The sequence below is a fragment of the Oxyura jamaicensis genome, chromosome 2 (assembly GCF_011077185.1).
Source record: "Oxyura jamaicensis isolate SHBP4307 breed ruddy duck chromosome 2, BPBGC_Ojam_1.0, whole genome shotgun sequence".
Taxonomy (NCBI): Eukaryota; Metazoa; Chordata; class Aves; order Anseriformes; family Anatidae; genus Oxyura; species Oxyura jamaicensis.
In genome coordinates, this window is record NC_048894.1 from 33,484,092 (window position 1) to 33,510,624 (window position 26,533).

General features: G+C 40.2%; 1 protein-coding gene across 2 annotated transcripts in view; it reads right to left on the minus strand.

Annotated features, from left to right (window-relative positions):
* RAPGEF5 (Rap guanine nucleotide exchange factor 5) overlaps window positions 1-26,533 on the minus strand; it is a 158,445-nt gene that overhangs the window by 94,572 nt on the left and 37,340 nt on the right. For both annotated transcript variants that reach the window (XM_035316607.1, XM_035316608.1), the window contains exons 6-7: window positions 23,340-23,406; window positions 13,960-14,008 (exon numbers count right to left, since the gene is read on the minus strand). In XM_035316607.1, the coding sequence (XP_035172498.1) occupies window positions 13,960-14,008; window positions 23,340-23,406 (116 nt within the window). The remainder of the gene's footprint in view (window positions 1-13,959; window positions 14,009-23,339; window positions 23,407-26,533) is intronic.

Here is a 26,533-nt window from a genome sequence, read left to right on the forward strand (position 1 = left end):
GTCAACACAGTATTCAAGGTATTATAACACAGTATTCAATAACAGAGGTTTTCAATATTCAAGGCTTTTTTTTTTTTCTTTTTTTTTTTTTTTTTTAATCCACTATCAAAAGAAAACAGAGATCTGATGCAAATTTGGACTAGTGGCATTGCTGACACCATTTCACCAGCCAACCTCTGAAAATCAGGGTGAATGCTGAAAACACTGGGTTAATCTCTAGTTGTAACACAAAACATTTATAATTGGGGTTAAATCACAGTAGCCTTCAAAGCCAGATAAAACCAAAATATGATTGTGACACTGCTGGAAAAATAACAACCCAGTAAAACCATAACTGGAGTTCCAGCCTCAAAAGCCTTGTGTGGCCCTTGCTTTCCTATCCCATGGTTTCTCAAGGCAACCTACTCCATACAGCCACGCCAGGGGCTCTGTGCAGCCCCTTCCCTTGTAGTCCCAGACTTCCTCCTCCCAGAGCTGCGGGGCATGAAGCATTCAGGGTATGGATGTGCTGAACGTGACTCAGAACAGGAGTTAGGCAGGAATGTTGCAATGCCAGAAGGCAGTAATGAATGCTAAAAATACATTTGTTTGAGCAATTGTGAATTCCTCAAGTCTGTGGCTGTATCAGAAGAAATACATTTCCCCAACTCTCCTTTCACTTTCCTAGTTTCTCCTAAAATCACTTTGTTCTAGCTACTGATGGCCAAAGCATCCCCTCAGATGCTGGCTGCTAGTCATGGCATTTTAAGGGACCAGGTGATCTCCATGGGTCCAGGCAGCTTCTCCCACAAGCCTGAGCAGGTGGGGATGCTGCAACCAGCTCTGACGGGGAAAAGGTTGGTGGCTGATAACCAGATGCTTGTCGCTCTACTACTGGTGACCCCACCCTTGCCCAGTGCCAGGGCCAGTGCCCAGACCCACTTCAACCAAAATGAACGAACCAGCCTTAGAGAAAGAGTGCACAGCTGCTACCCTGGCTGGTGAATAGAGAGGGGACAGTACTGGTGACAACAGCAAGCTCCAAAGGCTGTGGGGAATAGTACCTTTCAACTACCCAAAGAAGATGAGGGTGCACATCCACAGCCTTCACAGTTACAGACAGCCTCGGGAGCTGAAAAATTTTGGCATGAGAAATTTTACAGCTGAAGAGAAAATGGCCTCAGTTTAGACATACCCTAAATGAACCCATGATTTAAAAAAATAAAAATAAATAAATAAATAAAAAATTGGTTTTGTTTTTTAACCAGCAGTTTCACAGCTCAGCTCTAAAAAAGCTTAAAAAGTTCATAATCAAAACGCAGCTCTCCTTGGCTTCAGCGTTGTTTAGACTGCATGAGGAATGTAGAAGAGAACCAGTAAATATTTTCATAAAGGAAAAAAAAACAATCCTAGACCTCACAGTGATGTGTTCCTAGCCCTCTTGGGAGGGAGGGAGCAGAGTCAGCCTCTTTTTCATGAAATTTCCATCACAGACCTGACTGTTGTGTCCTCCCTGTCTCTTACCAAAACACATAAAATTCAAACTGTGGTTGGTTCCTTTAGCTACATCCAGGGAGTAATACTGAAGGAATCACACCATGTAATACCTTGTTTTCCACCACAGGAATATAGTCCCTTGAGAACTGAGGTGGCCACATTGGCAAATAACAAGCCTTAATTATATTTTCATGGTTTCTGTGTGAAAAGGTTATTATATGTTTTGTCCAAAAAAAATCTCTTAAAATATTCCTATAGGAATATCATATTCCTATTCCATGGGTCATCACACACACACGATACAAATTGCTGCATCTCTGTACACAGTATGCATCCTAACCCAGTGCCAACTCACAGACATCCCATGACATGGGACATACACATACTTATGTGTACAAGAATTCCCACACAGGAAACCAACACGTGGCTGTGGCCTCAGCACTGCCTTAATGGGCTCTTGTGCATGCAAGAAGCGTTCACCCATAAAGTATAAGAATTCAAGAATAATTTCCCACTTACTATCAGTTGGCCTTAAATTTTTGACTAAAAAGACTTGGCTTTGCAAATTCTACTGTAGGAAAAGTGATGGGAAGGTTAGGGTGGGATGGGAAATTATTTCCCAGGCAAGTGTTTATTCTGGGACAGCTCCCTAAAACTGTAATGTGTACATGCAAAAAAAGTTGTGAATTTTGGAGCTGGGCCAACCACTGCTTTCACTGCCAGCATAAACCCTGCTTCTCTCCTTATAATACAAATGCTCCAGCACGTCTGACAAAGTAGCAACACCACAGAAAGGCAAAGGGGGTCTACCCTGATCTGTATACAAATGTATAGTGACCGGCCCCCTTTTCTACCTGAAGCATTTCTCCTCCTTTGGTCTAGAGGAAAGGTCACCATGACTGAATGAAAAAGATGTTAAATGAGCACTAGCTTGTTAATGTGCAGCTCAAATGCGTCCATTTGCAAATTAGCCTAGGGAATTCAGGATGTTGACTTTTCTATGGTCACTTCAGGATCACAAGGGGCAGCATCTGATCTGAGTTCCTTGAGTCCCTGTGGGCCACAGCTGAGGTCTAGCTAGAGGAGTCTTCTATAAAACTAACATTGGAATACAGAGTTCTTGTAGGAGAGAGCTTTATCCTTTAGCAATCTGATTTCAGCTCATTAAATCAGCAGAAAAAAATAACAAAGAAATAAGAAGGAAAAGTAAATCATGCACTAGCTATGTCAGCAAAGTCAGGCATCACAAGGGGATTAGAAGGGAAAGGGAACACAACCATCGCTGACACGGGAACCGAGCACATCCTTTGTGTCAACATTTCTGACCCACAGTGCTCCCCTGCTTTTATGACCTCGCTACAGAGTTTAAAGCAGATTTAAGATTCATCTCCCTCAGCAGCATGGCGAATCACAGGCGTGCCAAAGGGCTCTCTGTTAACCTGCCTGGCATGCAGTGGGGTCCCAAGAGCCATCCCCAGCACCGAGAGACTTCTTGTGCCTATAGAAGCATCACTGACAGGGGATTCAGCATTGCACAGTGTGCTGCCCCCCAAGATGCTGCTCTGTACACCGCAGACTTGAATGTAAATAGTGTTTGATGCACAAGATCTTTAGAAGTCACATCATACAACACGCACTTTGTGCTATGCAAAGCAGCAGAATCTTTTGCCTGAGTGAAAGTAGAAAGGACAGTTAAAAAAATAATAACAATAATAAATCCATCCATAAAAAAAAACTCCTGGAACCCACAGCATTACAATCTTCCCAGAGGCTTTACTCTATTGTGCAGCAGCACGGCTTTCTTCCTCTGCCATAAATGAAGTTTCTTCTTTCTGCCCCTTCTGGCAGCGAAGATAACCTTCCCCAGACAAACCCCTGCGCTATCGGAGATGCAGCCAGCCCCACCAGAACAATACCACCAGGAGAGGTGTGAACTTCCTCCCTTTGGCTTAATAGGGTGTGAACTCTGAGAACTAATTATTTAAACCCTGCAGAAGGGGCTCCACCGCCATTAACCATTTTGCTGCTGGACAGCACGACATAGAAGGCAGGGACATCTGTCTTTCATCCTACACTCATCTCCACATTATAGCTGGCTGTCCTGCACCCTGCCACCCTTGCTGCTCCCTCTCTGAACAGCCATAAACCTGGGTCCACAACCTTAAACCAGTCTGGTTTTGATGTCCTGCCTTGGCAGCAGGCAGCAGAGGGGACGTCATGCAAGCTGGCATTGCCACAGCTTCAGCCCCCAAAATCAGTGTGACCAACAGCTTCAGCCCCCCAGATCAGAGTCTGCCCAGCCATGGGACCAGGATGTTTTTTTCCTAGCTAATAAACAAAGGACACCTACATGCCCTCTGTAGATGGGTGGCAGGCAATACCTTGGCAGCTGGTAAAGAGCCTACTACTGAAGAGAAGAATTCTGTTTATTTGACAAGCCAGCAGATTTTCACCATCTCATCCCTGCTGGATAGTTATAGGCTGTTTTTCCATCCCTGTCAAGCCATCACTGCTGAAAAGACCTCAGGAATCTGCAAGAAAATTCCCCGGGGGGAAAGCCAATGCTCTGAATTGCCAGCAGTCTGCACCAGTTGATTTATCATCAGCTCTTGGGAAGTTCACAACTTCTAGCATTCTTCTTATATCCCAAATTTTTTAGAGGCATGTTTCTTCTCTTTCTGTTTCTCTCTCTCTTTTTTTTTTTTTTTTATCTTTTTCTCCAAAGGAAGTTTCTAGAATGAAGCTTCTCAGAAAAAAATAAATAAATAAATAAATAAAAGGTCATTTTTAAGAATTGCACGATTCTAAGCCCATTTCATGTTTTTTGAAAACTTCATTATTTTGAACAATGGAGCTTGTGATATCCCTTTTTCTTCATGGAGGGTATAGAGTGGGCTCTGCAGAGGTTGGTTACTATGGCAGCTCTGGGCTCTTTGACAGTGTCATGTTTGCTGATGCTTATTAATTTATCAGAGTGGGGGAAAAATGAATAGCTCCGATTGATACAATTGGGGAAAATAAAAGACAAGTCCTCTAGTTTACACAAGGCACTAGAGCTGAGTGGTGGGAAGGAGATGAAGAACAAGTAAACATTTTACAAAGCTCAGGTCTGGGGGACCATTTTAAGACAGACCAGATCTTCATACATACTGCTGTATTTTCCTAGTCTTATTGCCAAATAAAAGGGGGAAAAACAACAAGCACTGAACATCTCTGAAATCTCCAAAAGCTACGTATAAAACACAGCAATAATCCCAGGAATAAAACCCTCCAACTGAGAACTGGTTCCTTATTTACCATGAAACTGTAATCTTTTCCCAGAAATTACTGAAAAGAGAAAGCTTTTTAAGCTCATCCTTAATATGATTTCTTTTATTAGCAATACAAAAATTGCCTTTGAGCTTTCTCATTCCTTCCCACTATTTCTGCATATATATATGCAAATCGTTGTACAGATTTCCCTTTTCTGAGTACACTACATATCTCTGAAACAGTTGGCAGGCCCTTGGGGGGGTGTTGCCCAGACAGCTGTGCAATCAGCTGAGTAAATCAGCTAATTAAAGAAACAAAGAAAATGCAAAAATTATTAAAGAGTCTCCAGCTTACAGCCTTGTTCATCACCTTTGTATCTAAAAAGGCACAGCAAGCATGAAATGGAATAAAGGTGCTTGTAAATTTGGGAAAGAACTATTGCAAAAGTGACAATGATGACAGTTTCTCTCAAATGCTAATCTGGGAGTCATGATATTTATGCCTTGTAGTTTAAATCAATTTCATATAAATTAATTCTTTAAGAAAAAAAAAAGACAGAAACATGAAATGTAATGTCAGTTTCATAACTGATTTCGGTATGTAAAAAATGGTCATTAACTTCTCCTTGACCTTAGGTATAGAACTAATATTGAATTTGCAGAGAGGCTCATTATGCTCATCTAGTTTCCATCCAGAAAAATAAGTTCCCAAGGGTCTTAGTGCTACCAGCCATTTCTCAGATCTGAGATAGGAAACAGGACTCCTGAAAATTATGCAAAAAAAAAACATTTCCTCTCATTGCAGAGTTTATCAAAAGGAACAGATAACAGCAAGGGTAGGAATCAAATCTAAACAGAGCAAAACCAGACTGGTAAGAACGGAGGCTGACAGATGTAGATTTGATCTTTCTGAACCACACATCATTAAGTCATGGTCCCTTTTCACTGCATCTGAATGACCATGGGAGGACAAACCTGTTTAAATGAGACTTCTCCCCCCTATGTTATATAGCCATTGTAAATTAAAGAATGAGTGAACCAAGTAGAGTAACCAGTATTTCCCAACTCAGGCTATATGGCCAGAAGTCTTTGCTGCTATTCTTTTCACATTCTAGTACAACGTTTTTGTTAGAAATTTCTGTTTATTTTATTTAACCCAACTGAACCCTTTCATTTGACTTTGAATGTCCATATTTCATCCAAGATTGTGCTGTGTTAGAAGACCATGACATGTAAAACCATTGGCTAAGCAAGACGGGCATTTCCTGCTAGACAACCAGCCACCACTGATTCACCTGGCCAGTGGAGGTTTGATTTTCATTTCCTGGCATGTTGTAACACATACAAAGGATAAGCCATATTTCATACAATCTTTGTGAACGTATGACCTCATATAATTTTTTATCAAGGAGAAAAGAAGTGGAAAATGAGTTGCAAACAATGTAGGATTATGTAAGCAATGTTCTTTGTAGCAATAGCAGCTCAAGGAAAACCATTCAACAGCTGAGTGCACAAAGATTTTACCCAGTGTTTTTAGACATTTTTTCTCATTAGCATATTTAAAATTAATTAAAAAAAAAATCAAGCAGCAACAAATGCATCTCTAAAAATGCTGCCTGAAATGAGATGCTGGAAGGGTGGAGGAGAGTCTATAACATGCTGAACAGGCATGGAGAGAAAGGGAGCTGGGAACTGTTCATACAGGCACGCAGAGGGACAGTGACAGAGCAGGCTGGTGCAAAGTGAAACTTCACTCTATTCCATGAAAATAACCTATGGGCATGGCCAGGAAAGGAACAGGAAACAAAGAGGACTCTGAACAAATACATTCTGTGAACTTTGTAAATGCCTCTCCCAATGGACTGAAAACAAAACATTCACCTGGGAATTGTTTTTTGCACGATTATTTTCATTTTGACTTTACTGTGCAACCTCTTACCGTGCATTTGCAAAACATCAATCATCTATGCAGCTATTTTGCATTGCTCATTTTCATGCATGCACCTTATAAATCATGGAGAAATAACAACGCCCCAAATTCTGAAACTACAAAAGCCAGAAATCACTGGGTGGTACAAACCAGGTGGTCACTGACCCTGCCACAGCACAGCAGAGCTCTATGCATGTCCTACACTGTTCCTGGCTGCAGAGCACAAAGAGCACCTCTTACCAATGTTAGAGGGAGTCTGACTCCATCTTCTTGAAGCGCTGCCTGCCTACATGATTACTTCCCTTCAAGGCACAAAATCCTAAAAGCACAATGTAACTTGAAAAATATCACTGACTAAGTTTTCAGGTACAACTTTTAGGCTGAATGTGAAAAGTAAAGGTAAAGTTATTGAGTGTAATCTAAAGCATGACACTCGTGCATTTTGATTTTGAGCAGTCATTTCTCCAGGATAAATTATAGAATCATAGAATCATTCAGGTTGGAAAAGACCTCTAAGATCCTCTAGTCCAACCTTTAACTAATGTCCACCACTGAACCATGCTACTAAGTTCTACCTGTTTTTTGAAGACCTCCAGGGATGGTGACTCAACCACTTCCCTGGGCAGCCCATTCCAATGCCACACAACCCTTTTAGTAAAGAAATTTCTCCTAATATCCAACCTAACAGCAGTTCCAGAAGAACTCCATCTTATTCCACATATTTTGCTAAGTTTGACCCTTGCTTTCAAGAAGTCAACGGTTAGTGGAATTGAAAGCTGTAATGAAATAAGGTCTTACTTAAGTCAAGCAAATGAACTCGCTGGCAAGAGACCTAAGGGGACTCAAAAGCAGCACAAAATTACTGATATTAGTGTTGTACACTAGCCTTTTCCTACCTTTCAAAGTCTCAATTTTTCCACAAGGGAAAATGCAAACGTCTGTGGCACTACTGCCATTTTATTCTGTGAATGGGAACAAGTTCCTCCAGTCCCTGAGGTTTTTCAATGGCAGAAAATAAGTGATAATAAACTGTGCCCATTTCACACCAGAGATATTGTATATCTACTTGTTTACAAGACCTGTGTCTTCAAAGGGTACTTAACCTGTTCCAGATTTAAACACAATACGGAACTGCTCCACTCTTTGATGACCTTGGATGATGTATTTTTAATATCATTTTCAAGTATGTGTACCACTCTAATTCAAATTCCTAAGGATTTCTGCGTCTATATAACAACTCTTCTACAAGCAAGGACAACATAGAACATTCATACAGCATAAACTGACTTTTTTTTTTTTTTTTTTTTTTGCTTATTCTTATGGAGGAAAGTTACTAGGAAGTCTCACAATGATATGTGCTACATTAGGAAAAGAGCTAAGTGGTCAAGACACAGCTTCCTGAGTTAAGTAAGCTGATAAAACAGCTCAGTGCTGCCAAAAGGCTCATTTCTGGGCTCCTTCCCACATCCAGCTCCCCAGCCCATTGATAAGAAGTTTGCCACCCTTGCTTTGTGCCAACTCCAGCACCTCTCAGCCCTGCAGAACAGCACTGTACACACATCTCACAAAGTGCGAGCTCTTCACACCCACGTTCGGGGTAAGGCGAGCAGGAGCACCCCTTCTGGAAGCACCAAGCTCTCCAATTTACTCTGCTGCAAAGCCACGTATCAAACCAACGTGGCTTGGTGGTACACAAGCCACTCAGTGTAGTCAGGTCTAAAGCCATCTGTGCAGAACTGCCAAGAGGATCTAAAGACGCTGAGTACCTGGGAGGAAAAAAATCACATATAAAATTCAATACCAACAAATGGAAAATAATGCCTATAGGAAAAATCAGATGTAACTGTCTGAGGGCAACAAGCAGTGCTCAATCACAACTTTGAATAGTTTGGTTTTCTAAAACATATTAGTTTAACACTTTGTAGGGATCAAAAATAAAAATAAAAATAGGAAGAGGATTAGTAGTTAATTGAAATGTTACAAAACAGAATGTAGTAATAACATTCTAACTCCAGTTTTAAATCCTGGAAGCTGGAGCACTTCCATATTTTAAATATTGTATGCAGTTCTGGTTGCCCCCATCTCAAAATAATATAAGAGAAGATGATGCAAAGATTATCAGCTTTAATGGAAGAGATTTAATATAAGGAATGACTAGTGCTTTAGCTTGGAAATGAGACAACTCATCGGGGTTATGACAGAAGGGCACAAAACAGCAAACAGTATGACGACAGACTGGGAATGGATTATTCACTATTTTACATAACCAAAGAGTTGTATCTGAACATACCCAGGGTCATGGGGAATGTGCTCAAAACAATCAAAAATATGCTTTCACATACCGCACACATGAACTGTGGGACTCACTGCCACAAGATGTGATAAAGGTCTGAATTATAAGTGGGTTCAAAAAGCGATTTGAAAAATTAATGGAAGAAGGTCCACCAAGGGCTGCCCATCACAACAGTGTGGGTACAGCAAGACCCCTCTACCACAGCATGGTGGATGCTAAGCAAGTACATCAAAAGGATTGCTTGTACTTGTTCTGTTTCCCTGCCCTAAGCATCCTCGAGTCATCACTCCGAGCGGGATCAGAGATGGGTGGACTTTTAACCTGACCCAGCCTGGCTGCTTGCATGTTTTTAACTGAGCTGACATTGCCTGGAGTGCATTCGAGTACAGCCAGGCAAACAGCTCTGAACACCGTGCTCAAGAGGTGGCAATGCGGCAGGAGAAAGGAAGAGCTGTTCACAGCTTGCTCTCCATCCATGTCGGCAAAGCTCAAGCCCAGTGACTGGTTCACATTGAATTGTCTGCCCCAAAATAAAAATACTAAGCACACCACGTAGACAACCGAGTCCTGACAGAAGCAATACAAAAATAAAGAGGAAGGGTGAATATGTGTAGAATTAGGGGGGAGGCAATCCACAAGATCTCAATAAAGTTAATATATTATAAAGTCATATTATTATAAACAAAATTAAAAAATAAAAAATAACACTTGTCAATTTAAGAATTATACATATATATATATATATATATATAAGCATCTTACTATGTTATGCAAAACTGAATCACATTCTTAACAGGAAGCAAAAGTGCACAGGAGAGCAAGGGCTCTTGTGGCTGCCCTGCAGGGAAGGGAGAAGCGACCCCCTGCCAGCTGCTTCCTTTAGATATAAAGGAATTTGCTGGGCAATGCTAGGAGTGCAGCTAGGTTCATGCACAGAGAGGCAAGGCTTCCTGCTTGTTGACAGGATTTACTCGAGCTCAGAGCATTCACCTGACAGACTTTGATCAGCTCTGATGTACCTGTGTAGCTACACCACTGGCTAGAGTCTCCAGCTGTTTGCTGCATTTTCTCCTTGTTTTAGCCACCGTCTCTAACACATAAGGAACATGTCATGAGCCATGACAAGCAATTGAGATAAATGCCAACCCTTGTAAACCTTCAGAACAGAGGCTACATGTTTTCCAGCACACTCGTGAAAGAGATCAGAAACCAGCAAGGTGTAAGTAAACAAAACAATTCTAATGCCAAGTTCCTGCAACTAAAAACAAAGTTTTCTTCTGCTCCAATTATTTGCTTCCCCAAGACCTGTTATGAAACTGAGGCTGACAACATTTAATCTATTTATTTCTGATGTTAACCAAGAACAATTTTAATGCATTTTTTATAAGCCACTGAGAAGTGCAAAAGCCCATTTTCCCCTCTTAGGTCAGCTTTATCATGAGAGCTTTATTCTAGTGAAATATAAATGTGTTTTCTAGTCAACAGTTTTACTGAAGTCCATCAAGGCTTCAGGATTACAGACATCCATTTTACCTCATTCTATTTACAAAGGAACTACTGATGCTGAGTTCCCTCTGTGTGAGGGCTCTCAAGTACCTATCCATCTGCTTTCACCTTGCTATTGGAGTGGTATATGTGCAGTATTCATTTGAAATAAGAAAAGGGAAGACTTTTCCACAGCGTACAAGTTTCTCATTCCTCAGGTTCTGCATTTTTCCTTCAGCCGTCAGTTTTATGTTTTTCTCTTCTTCTCCCACCCCACAATAAAGACTAAAGAACACCTCTGGAGGAAGAGCATTCTCCTCCATGCCCTACAGGCTTCATTTTCTGCTAGCTGTCATTCTCCATCAAGCCAGGTCCTGTACTAGCATGAATTTGATACTCTGCCCTACCCCACATCAGGCTCGTGGCTCTGCCTTGCTTTTCAAAGCATTTTGTCAGTAGATACAAACAGCATCTAAATCTCCAAGCGGGAGCAGCCATTCTGACCCAAGAACTCAAATATCTATAATTCCTGATTCTCTTACACCAAATCTCTTCTACCACTACGTAGCAGCCCAAGCTTCATTTCAATAAAAACAAACTTCTTGTTTCACTCTGATAACCAAAGGCAATGTTTCCAAGCACAGAAAATGTTAGTGGTTGGACCCTATTCACCTCTTGCAGAGGAAGCTGAGGTGCTTGTATAGTACTTTTTGTGCAGTGTAACCCAGTGGTTCCTACAACAGTCCTTGACATGTAATATTAAAACTTTTATCAGCCAGTTTTTCTAGTACAATAAATCACTAAAAGTGCCTCTCTAAGGGCAGAGGTATATTCAGAAATTAAAGTAAGTTAGAAACAAATTACACATTTTTTACATTAAGCAGGAAAATACTCATTTTTTTTTTATCTTACTGGTAGTGCTAAGCAGCTGTCCAGAGAAAACATTTCAAAACACTGTAATTTAAAAAACACCAAGCCATCAAAAAGCAGTATGGGAATTTCTGCACAACTTTGATTTTCATGCTGCAGACCTCTAGGAAAGCTTTTGAATACTGATGTAAAAAATGGGTTCCACTCAGCCAGGTAGGATGATGCCCACAGCCTGCCCTCATCAACTCCAGGGCGTACAAATCTGGCACCCACATCATTCACACTAGTTTGGAAGCAAACCAAGACAGCTGGCCCAATAGCCATGTGCCGCTCTTTTAATGCCAAAATCAACTCTGTCTGATCTGTGTTGGTTTATTTCCTGGAATTATATGGAGTCTTGGACAAGGTTAGAAGAACAATATCTTAGAAAGATACTGTGGCTTTTAGCTCCAGAAGAACTTTCTGTGAAATACGCTTCACTTCACCAGGCACAGCATACCATAGCCTGACTGCTCGCAGTAACTGCTATGCTGTGAACTTAACCATCAGCAATAAAACAAATAAGCATAATCAACCACCCTAATTTACTTCACTCCTACTGTAGTAAAGGCATTAACTTAAATTAGTCCTTACAGTTATGCCTGCTCAAGCAATCTTTTTTTTTTTTTTTTTTTTACAGTCGTCCAAGATGAGGCATAAAGAAATGCAAATTTCAAAAACAAGCATGTGCTAGTTAAACTGACTAAGAAGGTATCTTTTGTTCAGATCTAAACTGATATTGCTGGTGTTTACATTAATGTGTTAGGAAAGCCTGGTCAGCACTTCCCAGCTCTACAGGGAGCTTTGTTTATTTAAAGCTGTGATTTTTAACTAAAATATTTCTACCTGCTCACTGTGTTCTACCTATTCTCCTGCAGCTCATTCCCAATCCAGATGCCCCCATCCCATTTTGTACTGACACACCTGCTTACGGAGCAATCCACTGAAAGGATTCAGGTTAAAGACAACTCGTTTGGGGAATAAGGTTTTGTTTGTTAACAGTAGCAGTAATAATATTTGCTGACACAACTGAAGATGAGAAGTAGGGACAGAGATTTCTTGGAGCTGTATAGTGGCTAACTACAAGGTATGTGGAACCACTCTCTTAACATATTTTATGGCAAAACAAAAGGAATCTTCCAATCCTCCTTAAAATAACCTGTTCTGCTCTGCACTAAACCAGAGCAGAAATATTTTTATGTTCAGCCACTAACATTCAGGTGGGACTGGGGTGACACAAGGTGAGGGTAAGCAGGTGAGGTGTGCTGATGTTTTGAACTACTATGGCAGCCCCAGAAGCAAAGCTGTGACACTCACAGAAGCAGCTCAGGTCTGAATTCATGCTTTGATTTATGATTACCTTCTGTGGATTTACATTTACAAATGGTAATGGATATAACCTATGGGTACTTATATTTCAAGACCAACAGGCATCACACTGTCTGGAATATTTTTGTAATACTTACATTTGCATATGGAAATATTTTCAGATATGCCAACCACATCTTCTGGTGTCTTTAGTTTAAGATATTTTGTGTGTAGCAAGTGTGTTACGTATAATAACTTTTGTGCTGTATTGGCAAGCAGCAGATACAGACATACAGATCATATGACACCATATTGGTTAGAGTCAGAAAATAGCTTTAAGTCCAAGATCCATGATCTCAACTTCTAGCAAAATCACTGAAGTCACAAGAGATACTTCATAAAAAATAGTCCCAGAGACCTCAACAGCTCTGGGAACATGTCAATAATTTAAGTCAACTCCACCTCAGGTTTACTCTAGTAATATATTCAACACTCCCTTTGCCACAAGCATTTCACCCTGTCTGCAGATTAACTATCCTACAGGTGTAGACGCTGGAGAGTTAACTCTGTATTGAGTCAAGTAGGTTTCTTTACTCTGGTGAAGTAGGGTTTTTTGTTTGTTTTTTTTGTTTGTTAACTCTCAGGCAGAGCCAGGGAAATGGCTGTGCTGATAAACCCTGACAAAGCTGAGATGACCATGTACCTCAGTATTTCTTTACACTATATCACCAACATGTGCTGTAGTGTTTATATTCTGAGAGATTTTCAGTAATCCATTTGCCTTTTCCCTTCTACTGCCCTGATAACAGAGAATTGCCTTTACAGCCCTCTGTATGTACCAGACAAGTCTTCAGGAAAGCATGTTCTCAACACATAAAGTTGGCCTTTTTTTTTTAGGACAAAGAAACTCACCTGACTGGGCAGGTAAAACACAGCAAAGATGGCATGAGATACAGGGCCATAAAAGCAAACACAGGAAAATTATCTTTTTTTTCTTTTTTTTTTTTTGGTCTTTTATAAACTGGAAACCCAGAGATAAAGATGACATTGGCCAGAGAGAGACCCAAGTTCAATTCAACCATAATGTTCAGATTTTATCAGCTAGACCATTAGATGTGACAAGTGAGGGGAAGTAAAACTTCACAGTAATTGCACTGTGCAGTGTACACAGAATCTCCAGTGAGAGAGGAACGAGGTCTGCTATCTTTGCTTCCCAATGTTAATGAGACAGCAGTGAAAATTCAAATACTTCAATAGCAAAAGGGAACAATGTTATAAAAACCCATCTAAAGTCCAGTCTGACTCACCTGACTTCCTTGCTTTCAAGGCAATGACAGCAGCCAGCTCCCTCTGTACCTAAAATACCAGGAAAGGAAATGATGGTTATTGTTAAATAAATAAAATAAATAAATAAAACACACACACACACACAAAAAAAAAAAAAAAAAAAAAAAAAAAAGGCAACATTGGTAAGATACGGGCTATCAAGTTTTTGGAGCAGTAAACTGCACACATAGTTATACAGATAGTTTTGAAACAAAATCACTTTTTCTAGCAAATCTATTTTGTCTTCAGATGGGAATTCTGTGTCTTTTTTTTAACTTTAATTTAATGTAAATACTTCACATTACTTAGGGAGGTGGGCATTTCAGTAGCCTGACCTGCAATTTATTTGTGCAGCATATCTCCTTTACAAGCACACACTTAAAGCTTCTTCCTTGCCTTGTTAAATGTTTGCTCTGCCTCTACTGAGCACACTTGTAATGTTGGACTTTTGTGCGACTCCAGCATAGGTGCATTTTCCATGCTGAGGTTTGTGGATATAACCAAAGTTCATTTTCAGAGCCTTCAGAAGGGAACAACCTCAACTGATAGCATGACTTAGTATTTCAGGACCAAAATTTAGCTTCAAACAAATAGGCAGAAATAGCAGCTATACTGTTCCACAGTATATGGATTATCTTACTAGACTATGTATTATCTTACTAGACTGTGATGAAATAACCCTGCCATGCTAGCCAGCTCCCTTCCTCAGCCTCCTGCCTCTGCATTCCCTTTATTTTCTCTATAATACCTACACTGTCAGACAGTCTCATTACCCAGGTCGGCCCTATACCTACTTCCCTCTGTAGGTCCGTTCCTTCTTCTATCAGTAAAGTTCCATATTATGCATTATTTTTATATTTTATGCTTCTCACTGCCATCATCTATCCCCCTGCATCTGCCTCAGGTACTCTCCATCTGACCTACAACATCCCAGACACTCTCCTGCATACACAACTCTTCCCTTCCTCTGTCTTGGGCGCTTTTGCACGCCCAGCAGCTTCTTTCACCTTCCCACATTCCCCAAGGCAGCCCAACCTTAACATAACAAAATAACTGTGGGACACTCCAACTGTTTCTCTAGGGTTTGTCTTATCTCTCTGTACAAAGTCTCCTGCACTGCATACCAGCCATCTTGCCTAGCAGACCTATGCACAGCTCAACACTGTTCTGAAGCAGAAGTTTTGGCATACAGTTTCTGAGCACATCTGAAATTTAAAGCACCATTTGCAAGACATTGGGTATGGTCAGAATAAGGCATTACTCCCACAAAGAGTCCCTGTAGTAATACAGTCACTAACAACTGGCAACATCCCATTCTCACCACTCAGAAGAAAAGTTTGAAAACATGAACACAGAACAGTTAATCCTACTTTGCTCTGAGCAAAAAGACAGAGTGCAGTGGTTAATAGGAGAAGACAAAACTGCCCAGGACTTCTCAGTACAATGGCAACCCCTGCATCTCTTGATCAGATACAGAGCAGCCACCCAGGAACATGCTCTACATGGGGCAGAAAGCAGCCATACCAGAGGCCACATCCTTCCTCTACTTGCATACTTCCTTCCCTTATGGCAAAGGACAAGGGAGCTTTTCTGCTGTCTTTGCAAGGTACAAGGATATTTTCAACTCCTTGATACTACCCCTTGGAGAGGGATGGAGTTTTCTGCCACTCCAAGCAGGAAAATACGAAGGCAGTGCCACAGATTTCTTAAATGTCGTCCTGTTTCCAGCACAATTGTGCAAGCTGGCAGTATTACCTTCCCTTCCTTCCTTCCTGTACACTCATTCCCATGTCTGGAGAACTGTTAATCATGTTTAATGTAAGCATAAACTGCAAGTATAATGGGAAAGAACATTTGTTTTTTTTGGCAAAACAACTTGTGTGCTTACTTGAAGCAATTAATATACACTTGTAATGATACATGCATGCTATCCAGAGTTAGAGTGGGATTTTCAATAAAAGCCCAAGTTGTTTCTGAATAACAACAGCAGAATTTCTCTTGGCTAAACTGTTCAGACATCTCTCCCTTCATTAAACTCTGCAGGAGGTACCGACGTCAATGCCCCAATCCTGGTCTATTCTCCCAGGTTACTGACAGTACAAAACAGTGCACTGATGTCTCATCTTTATATTTTAGTGTTTTAAAAATACGTTATCTCAAGATTAGCCTTGGGAGTCACTACAATCTGCAACAGTTGTAAACGTTCTAATTAACCCAATCAAATAGAATTGGAAAAATGCCCTCTTCTCAAAAAAAAACAGAAGGAAAAACAGCATTGTGCCATCCAGTGATTATATTTACGGTATAACTTTTGCTTATAACATAGTACATTCTAAGCTTGAAAGACAGCGCTAACATCACTTGCAATAATAGAAAATATTTCTGTATTTTCTCCACGTTATGCAAAATACCTCATTGTTTGCTGTGTGCCAAGTGTACAGCTAGCACTGAATTTGATCTGAGCAAAAACATTAAGTTGAAGCAGTAGGAAAAAATGTCCCTCTAGTCTTAATATTAAGCAAATGTTCCTTCACCAAAGGGTTTCATCCTGTCTGTCTGAGCTCCCTCTCATAGGGTTCACCCAAATCACAAAGAATTGGTACTGATGAGCACCAGGTTTTGCCTGGTGCCCCTAGATTTCATAATCTATGTGCTTTTGTCTGTTTTAGCGTAAGCATATTTGGCATCTCTGCTGGACATGCAATTCCTATGCATCATTACACCGATGGAAATCTGTGTACAACATTCATTCCTCACTGCACACATGCTACACATTATCATACTTCTTCCTAATAGGATTTCAGTTACTGCCTGTTTGACAAAATCGATAGTTGCATATCACATTGCAGATAATAATCTAGACTCAAAGTAAAACATATATTCAAACAAGAGCTATGCCTACCGTAATAGAGATATTAAATACAAAAAAATTGTTTATACATGCAGCTTGTTGCTACAAAGCAAATACTGCCTAAATAGCATCCCGTTTTGAGTAGTAATGCAGATGTCAAGACTTATTCAGCTTAAATGTTAGCTTACTACACCATGTTTACAGACATATTACACCAGTCAAAAAGAGAACATTTTGTGTGTGTTGTTAGCATATTACCACATCTTGCTAAGTTTTCTTTTTGAAACAAGAAAGAGCAAAAATATTCACATAAGTACCCACTTACGTTTGCTTGATTAAATACATATGATATTTTATATGTGAATCTTCATACCTTTAAATGGCAGATAGAGATTTCTTAAAAAATAAAAAATAAAATAATAATAATAATAAAATTAAGTCACACAAGTGTGAAACCTGGAGAGCTGGGGTGATGTTTTCATAGGGATCATATGATAATTCAGGTTAGGAGGGACTTAAGGAGGTCTCTAGTCCAATCTCTGCTTCAAAGCAGGGTCAGCTATGAGAACAGACCAGGTTTTTTCTCAGAAAAATCCCAAGATATTCTCAGTCTAATCTTGAAAACCTCCAACAATGAAAATGCAATCTCTCTTGAGAGTCTGTTCCACTGTTGCAGTGTCCTCACAATGAGAAGTTTTCTTTCCTTGCAGCCAGCCTGAATCTCTAATTTCAATCAAGCCACAAGCCAGGCTTCATATCCTTGATATGCTCCCTAAAGGCCCTGTCAGGGTGTTGTTAGGTCCTCTTGAAGCCTTTTCTTCTCCAGGCTGAAGAAGCCCAACTCCCTCAGCCTCTCGTAACGTAAGTGTTCCAGTCCTAACCACTTCGGTGAACCTTCAATGGACTTGTTCCATGTTATCAGTCTCTCTTGTACTGAGGGCCCAGAATTGCATGCAGTATCTAGAAGTGGTCTAATGGGTGCCAAGTAAAGGAGGACAATCACTTCCATCACTTTACTAGCTATACTCCTTATAGTACAGCCCAGGATGTTGTTGGCTGTCTTTGGTGTCAGGGCTCACAGCTGGCCCACTTTCAACTGGTATCCGCCAGAACTCCCATATCCTTTCCAGCAAAGCTTCTCCCCAGCCAGGCAGACCCTGACTTGAACTGGTGCAAAGGGTTAGCTTGCTCCAGGTGCAGGATTCAGCATTTGTCCTTTCTGAAATTCATGAGGTTCCTGTTGGTCCATTTCTCCAGAGTGTCCAGCCCTCTCTGAATGGTAGCCCTGCTTTCCAGCATACAGTTCCCTACTTGGTCTCTGCAAACTTGATGAGCAAGCAAGACTTCATCACCTCTTCCAGGTCATTGACAAAGACACTTAACAGGACAAACACCAGCCCTGAAGCAACCTTCTCATTGCCTGCCTCCAGGTAGAGTATGGTTTGTCAGCTGCGAACCTCTAAGCCACACCACAGAAGCAGATTTAAACCTGTCCGGTTGTCCAGCCATTCAACCTACAACTCTTTGCTCAATCAGATAATGACAGGACAAGGGGGAATGGTTTTAATATAAGAGTTTTAGTGGAGATTTAGTTTAGAAGTTAGGAGGAAATTCTTCACTCAGAGGGTGGTGAGGCACTGGAACAGGTTGCCCAGAGAGGTTGTGGATGCCCCATCTCTGAAGGTGTTCAAGGCCAGGTTATATGAGGCCCTGGGCAACCTGATCTAGTGGGTGGTGTCCATACCTATGGCAGGGAGGTTGGAACTAGATGGTCTTTGAGGTCCCTTCCAATCTGAACCATTCTATCATGATTCTACACTGTTCTTCTCTTATCCATGAATCCGGTCATTTTATCATAGAGCTCATAGTTTTGAGTCTAGTAAGGAGTGCATACCACCTCTACTTTTTTCTGTCTAGAGCAGTCTTTTGTGAAAGTATTTCATACTTCAATCTGCTAAATAGGACTTCAGATCTAGATACAAAGTGGCAATCCTCAGAGAATCTCAAAATGAAATCCTGCAACAGAAAGCTCTCAACAGAGGGGTTTTGAAAAAGAGCTTAATTCACTCTTTTGCACCTTACGTAATGAAAGTTTGATGGACTCTACATAAATGTAGTACCCGAGTGACTTTCTAAAGTACCAGGAAACTGTATTTCCCAGATGCACTGCATTAACATCCTGAAATTATTTTCTATTCTATCACAAAGTGATGTAACAACATTGCAGCAGACGAATTCACAGCCATCCCAGAGTGCTCTAGTTTTAACAGACAGTGCAACAAGACAATGAATATGAAGCTGCTTTTGGGGACATGACATGGAATGCACGACAGCTCTGGAATGTTTCTTTAAACCCAGGAACAATCAGTACTTTTTCTTAAAAATTCACTGTTCAAAAGATTATCCAATGCAAACCTATTTCAAATGGCATTTTACACTGCTTGCATGTCAACTGACTTTGCAGGTTAAGTTTGATGTTGTCAGTGCCTCATTGTAATGAAGCATATGATATGAGCATAAAATTTGATGGGCTCCATTCAGTTACCTTCACCGACTCTGCTTCTTCGACTGCAGAACAAAGTGTAAAGAAAAAAGGAGAGCCCACCAAGTTAATTTTTTTGTCTTTTGTATCATACTCTGCTCTTCAAAGAGCTGTATTTCATGCTTTATGCACAAATTAAGATGAGAAAGAAACCTCTGCAGTTTTTTCTTACAGCCCTACTGACTTGGCATCATTTGCCACAGCTATCGCTGTTATCTTCTATGATCTCAATAGCCATTGTTTGAAACCAAAAGTGCATTTCCCTAACTAATCATTTGAGACTGGCTGAATCATCAAAAAAATGTCAAATTGTGCAGTGAATGCAAAAAGTGGAGTTATACAAAAGAAACACCTGGTAACAAAGAACACTAGGGAGTAAGTAATAAGAGAAAGGCCAACAAAGAAAGACAGACCACAGTAAACAAAAAGAGGTGGAATAAGGAATTTGTCAAACTTGTACAAGTGCCTGTGTCTGTGCTAGTCACGCTATACTCCCTTTATACAGATTAAATACATTACCATTGCAGCCTAAGATATGATTATTTTACACAGAAGCAGAATTCCAAAATGAATTACACTTTCAGCATCCTAGAAACACCTATTTCTACTGACTGTATGGAGACCCTTGGAAAACTAGATCAGATGCAGATACCTGCCATATGGTCACTTATATTTAGGTGAAGTGAGTTGCACATTTTGCAACAACAAAAGCTTCTACAGGAATACAGAAATAAAAATTAGACCTTATGCACATGCATGCTTACATGTTCTCCCTGCCCTTTCAGACGCTAAAACAGTGATTTCTATTTTAGGCACACAGATAGTTCCAATGTTGCTCAGAGCGTATCCTCACAATCAGTTTAGTTTTGCAAGCTTGGGAATTTGATCTCCAAAAGAGAAAACGTGACACAGAAGCATCCTCCTGACGTGATACAGAGTGTTTCAGTACATTACAAGAAAAACAAAGAGAAAGTAGGAGAAATAGTAGTATCAACAGGCTGGTATGCCCTGTTCTCTGTTGGGATTTGAACCTCCGTACCTAGAAATACACTAAGTCAAATCTAATCTCCAACTGCTTTAGTGCTGGTCTGTAGATAAGGTTTTCACTTCTGAAATGCTAGTCTGAAGAGTATTGTAAGCAGGATTCTGAAGTATGGATTCCTCAAGTGTGCTCTGATTCTATAGAAAGTACAAGGATATTCAGTGAGCTAAAAAGCAAGCCAGGGTGAAAAAAAAATCAGTCATGACTAAGAACCTCATGTTTGGTTTCCTGCTCCTCCTCACCAGACTCTTTTTTCTCCCCATCACAAATTCTAAGGCTGTCAGCCAAGAATACTGAGAACCTATACCTTGGTGAGGACAGTATTCTGCAGAACAGTGAAAGTTGAGGGTTCAAAATGCTTTGAGAAATGTGAAGGCTCCCCATAAAGTCTTAGAGAGTATTTCAGATCCCAGCCAATTGGATGGAGGAAAAGGGGGAGAGCAATATTCCATATTATATGCCATTTTCTCTTAGAGGGACAAGTTCATGTACAAATGTTAATATTTGAAGGATTCTGGTCTAGTCTCAAATTTTGTGTGTGTGTGTTTTTTTCTTCCTAGGGTTGGACTAGCAAATCATTATGAGAGCTTGTAGAGTTTTCTGAAAAACAGAAAATGCAGGGGGAAAAAAAAAAAAAAAAAAAAAAGTCTTTTTGACACCACCGTGGCAATGAATGGGCCTCAGGCCATCTGGAAATGCAACTGCCTAATTTTTCTTCAGTTAGTTAGCTACAGTCATAAAACAGCTCATTAAAAATAAAACAAAACTGAACGTGTGCCCTGTTGCTGGAAATCACCAAGGATGTAGTTCAAAGTTTTGACCTTGCAAGATAGATGTGAAGTACTCTGAACTCACTGTCAATTACTCACATGTTTAGGGACATGCATTTTCCTCAAGTGTATCCAGCAACAGTTAGATCTAGTGCTTAAACTCAGCATGTCAATGTGTTTTGTTGAGTACTTCCTTTTCTTAAACTTATAAAAATATATTATTCTTCTAGCTTTTAGGGGTGATGTTTTTGAGGCATAGTGACAATGTTTTATAGAGTTGGTGGGTTTTGAGTAAGGTTTTTTTGTATGTTTGTTTTAAAGATATAACTTTGCAATAAGTATTTTTCTACAAATAAAGAATTTACAAGCCACAAAATTTTCTGTTATTTTAAATTATTTTCCATAGTGTATTTATCATTCAGAACCACTCATCTTTACAAAACTTAGTACAAATTCTCCTTCTTTTCCATTTTTCAGAGTTTCATCATATCACTTTATTCATTTTACTTAAAATAGCTCTTTTCCTCATGCTTTTCTTCATGAAAACGTCTTCACCCTGCCTGGTTTGCTGTCATCTCAGTACCTTCTCAGGTACAGAAAACAGAACTAGCACTAATTCTATATTTTGTTAATATAATGATTTAGAGGTGTGATGTTTGTTGAACCTAATGATCACAGAATTGGCTGAGACTGAATGGCACGGCACCTCTGTAGATCATCTGATCTGCTCCCCTGCTCAGAGCAGGGTCAACTAGAGCAAGTTGCACAGCACCATGGCCAGTTGAGATGTGAGTATTTCCAAGGATGGAGAGTCCACAACCTCTTTGGCAACCTCTTCAGATGTTCCATTACCCTCAGAGTAAGGAATTTTCTTCTTATGTCTAAGTGGAAATACTTAAATTTCAATTTGTACCTACTGCTTCTTGTCCTGTTACAGGACACCACTGAGAAGAGGTGGTTCTGTCTTTATTCTATTTCATCAGGCATTTATACCCACTGATAAAATCCTCCCTGAGCCTTTTCCAGTCTCTCAGTTTCTCACAATTCTCTCAGCTTTTCCTCTTAGGTCAGAGAACTCTAATCCATTTATCATTCTGTCATCTTCATGGTCATTTGCAACATGCACCCCAGTACGTCCATGTGTTTCTTGTGCTAGGAGTCCAAAACTGGACCCAGCACTCCAGATGTGTCTCACCAGTGCTGACAGGAGGGGAAGAATCACCTTCCTTAACCTGAGGCTAACACTCGTCCTAATGCAGCCCAAGAGGCTGTTGGCTTTCTTTGCTATGATGGCACAATGCTAGCTCATATTGAACTTACTGTCCACCACAAACTCCAGGTCCTTTTCAGCAAAGCTCCTTTTCAGCCAGCCAGCCCCCAGGCTTTGCAGAGCCACAATGTTATTTCTTCCTCATTGCATGACTTTGCATTGCCCTTTGGTGAACATCAGACTCCTGTTGGCCCATCTCTACAGCCTGCCAAGACCCCTCTGAATGGCAGCACTCCCCTCTGCTGTATCAACCATTCCTCCCAGTTTTTCATCACCTGCAGACTTGCTGACGGTACACTCTCTCCCATCATCTAGGCCATCATATTACATGAGATCAAGTTAATCTAGTTTAACTTTCTGAAGTCCAGTCTTCTTCTTAAAACAACCATTTTAAATAATAAACAAGATGCACCAAATTCCAGCACAGAAAGGAAAAAGTGTCATTTATTATGATGGAGTTTACCAAGGCTAAACACAGTTGGGAAACCAAATCCCAAAATAACCCAGCTGAGATTCCTCAGAACTTATGACTCTCCCCTTGTCCCCCAGCTCATCATTGTGTTCACACCAATGTTCACTCGACAAAAAGGATCTGAGTGCAAACTAGCTGGCAGAAAAATCATCATGATCCTCTAAACTGGTATTTTCCAGGCTGTGAAAGGCATGGTTTATAAGAAAGCTGACAGCAGTGATCACTCCTTGGACTGATTTTAATAGCTGTAGAGTTACACACTTACTCTAGTAAAGCTACCTAATTTCAGTGACAAAAAAGTAGTTTGCATTATAAACACCTGCTCACTAAGACTTGGCTCTTTAATTTGAAAGGATCCAAAACATGGTAATGTTTCAAACATGATCAGTACAAACTTTGATGCAGTGACCTTACCGCAGAAGTGAGACGAGCAAGAATTTCAGCATTGGTTTCTGCCGTATCTTCTATTTTTTGATCAGGCCTTAAAAATAAAAACAAGATTACATTATTTCTTTCATTCTGTTTCAACATCTTTTGATTCCTGGAAAGCACAGAACTATGTGGCCATGGGCACTAATGTAAAAGGGCTTTTGAGATTCTGCATCAAAAAGATGACTGCAACATGACAATAATTAATTGTGCCAGTAGTGACAGAGTATACTCTTTGTCCCTTGCTGTCAAGAACTCTTTGATTGAATTGTTAAAACAGTGAGAGAATTCTTCAACTATAAAAACATGACAAAGAACTGAAGAACACGGGACGCTTTTGACTCGTTATTGCTTATTTGAATACATATTTTGCTCTTCTAAAAGTGTACACCGTCAACAGAGCTAAGAGTTTCCATCTGCCTGCTAACAAGCTTTGCTCAACTGTGGAGCAACACCTTCAATAGAAGGCATGTTCACATAGATAAAAGCAGGCAACATCAAAATCAATACACGACACATGAAGTTTGATATTAAAAAAAAAAAAAAAAAAAAAAAAACATGAAAAAATATATGTAAGAAGCTATAAATTAGCAAACTAAAGCAACACCTGAGAACACTATTAGGCTGCGTTGACATTAACTCATGAGACAGGGGGACTTTGTGTCTTTACAAAAATGGGGCGGTGCAGGAAGAACCCTTCTAGAAGCTGTCACAGAATTCTGGCCCACATGGAGTAAGCCACACTAGAGCTGCTGTGGGATAGAACTGTTTTTCTTTAAAACAGTCTAATTCCTACCAGTAAACCATCCATGAGCAATTTTTCTTTTATTTTTGTTCTTTCAGAACAAAACAGAACAATCAGAAGATAGATACCAATATGACAGGATTATTACTATGGGAAGAAGAAAAAGAAAATACTCTTGAGATTTTTACTTTTTATGGTTTTCAAGAAGTGTGGTGTGCCAACAAACTGAGCAGATATGCAAAACTCCAGCTGCTGTAATAAGCCTAAATCCCAGGTATTAAAAGAAGCTTCTATCTTTGGCTAAATTATTTAATTACTCACATGACTTGATGTGTTTAGGGAGAGAGCTGACAACATGTCTGGAATATGCAGCTGGAGTATTTGAGGTTCTTACATCCCATGTCCAAAAATTTCTTTACCAAATTAAAAAAAATAAGGTCAGAAATCAAAGAATGATGGATGTATTTTTTGGGGGGCAAGAAATCACAATTACTTTCACAACTGCCTATCCTGTCCAAAGAAAAATGTGATTTAACATTTTAAGCATTATAAACCACCCAAAAGAAATAAACAATTTCATTTACAGAGCCTGATTTAGTCTCTCTCTTTATAATTTGGAATCAGATGAAAATAGCTGACCTCTTTAGATGCCTATATTTACCTACACATCTGATCTCTTCTAATCTCTCGGAACCAGGACAGGACCAGGTTCTTCTAAATTGGAGGCAAAATGCAGCAGCTTGGTACAAGACACGGATACAAGCCATAAGCCCAGAACAGCATACAGCACAGCTATTTCCATCTTGGGCTTTCAATCACTTCATCTTCTATTTTAAAATACTCCCAGTACTCATCTGCATATGTGCATCAAACACTTATGGAAACACTAATGTACTAAAAATTATAGTCAGCTTTCCAGAATCAGAGAGGAAGTGTATTTTGATAACCAAGCTAATGGAAAAAAATAAGACAGAATGGATACTGAGAAACAGAATCAGGACAGTTAGCACTTTTTTATTTAAAGGGACCAACCGAGGCTTATTAGGGCTGGTACTGAACAAGGGGGTACAAAGCCCAGACAACCAAGCCTAATACCTGTATGGCTCAGTATAGGCACACTTGAGCAGAGCAAAATGCAGAGATGCTTGCCTTAGATCTTCAGGCAGGCAGGACAGGTAGGCACAATTATTACTATGCACCACCTGAAATCAAATGCGTTGCTTTCTGACCTGCTGACAGAGGAAGCAAAACAGCTGTGCCCACAGTCCCATGCCCAGACAGCACCTCCAATAACCAATGTAGGGCCACAACACGTACTGTATGCTGGCTTTACAATCCACCTACAATGCAAATAAGAGACCCAAGGATACCTGAGAGCAATTCGCATTCAGCAAAAGCTTTCCAGGAACTTCAAAAGGCACTGACTAATTAAATATCCCATCCTGAAAATTAGCATTAAAAGCAATTTACTCAGAAAAAGAGGTTATTTATCTAAATAAATGTGTATTATTTTCAGACAGAAGATACAAAATATAGTATAAAAATTCTGGAAAGAAAATAAACAATATGATATAAAGGAGAAAAGAGTCCCCTATTAACATTCCTTCAAATAATTAAAAAAATCACTGGATACATTCCAGCAGCCAGGGCACCCAATGCATTCTAGAAATGTGGCACTGGGAACTAGGTGTTGGTATAAACACCCCCATTTACTAAAAAGGAAATAGAAGCATGTAAAGATTAAATGTCTGATACAATGCCATTGCAGTCACTAGGAAAGAATTCAGGAGGCATTGGATGAGAGCCTCAGTGACTGCTGAAGGCTGCAAGGAAGTCCACGGCAGGGCTCTGAATACAGATCTTTTGTTCCCAGGCTAAGCCAATATTCACTTCTTTTCTATTCAAGTAAAATTTGTCTGTGATTACCATTGGGTGTTTAATGACCCCAAAAGGCCTCAGCATCAGTCCCACCTCATCTGACAACATCTACAGTGGCTCAGTGTTGTGAAATACACATAATAACATCAGCCCTCAGTTTAACATGAGCCACTGAAATATCCTTCAGACCCATCTTGTTTTCCAAGGGAGATTCCTGAGCAATGCTATGTTTAATGCAGGGAATTTTACACTGTCAAAGGGCAACACGGAGCATTTCCTTGGGAACTGCAAGCACACCTCAGCATGCAGAGTACTATTTTAATTGCTGAACTTACTCCAATATCATTTAGAAATACTGTTAATATTGCCCAGAAACAAACAAATCCATTCAAAAAAAAATCTGTACAGCAAGGCATGACCAGAGCCCTGCCTGTTTCCAGAAGAAGTGCTGAAGGAAGCCTCCAGAGCTGCTGCTGTCTAATCAAGTCTACAGGCTGCTGCTGGGTGAGCAGGTGCATGGTACTCCAGGGAGCCACCAATGCACCCAGAAGCCCAG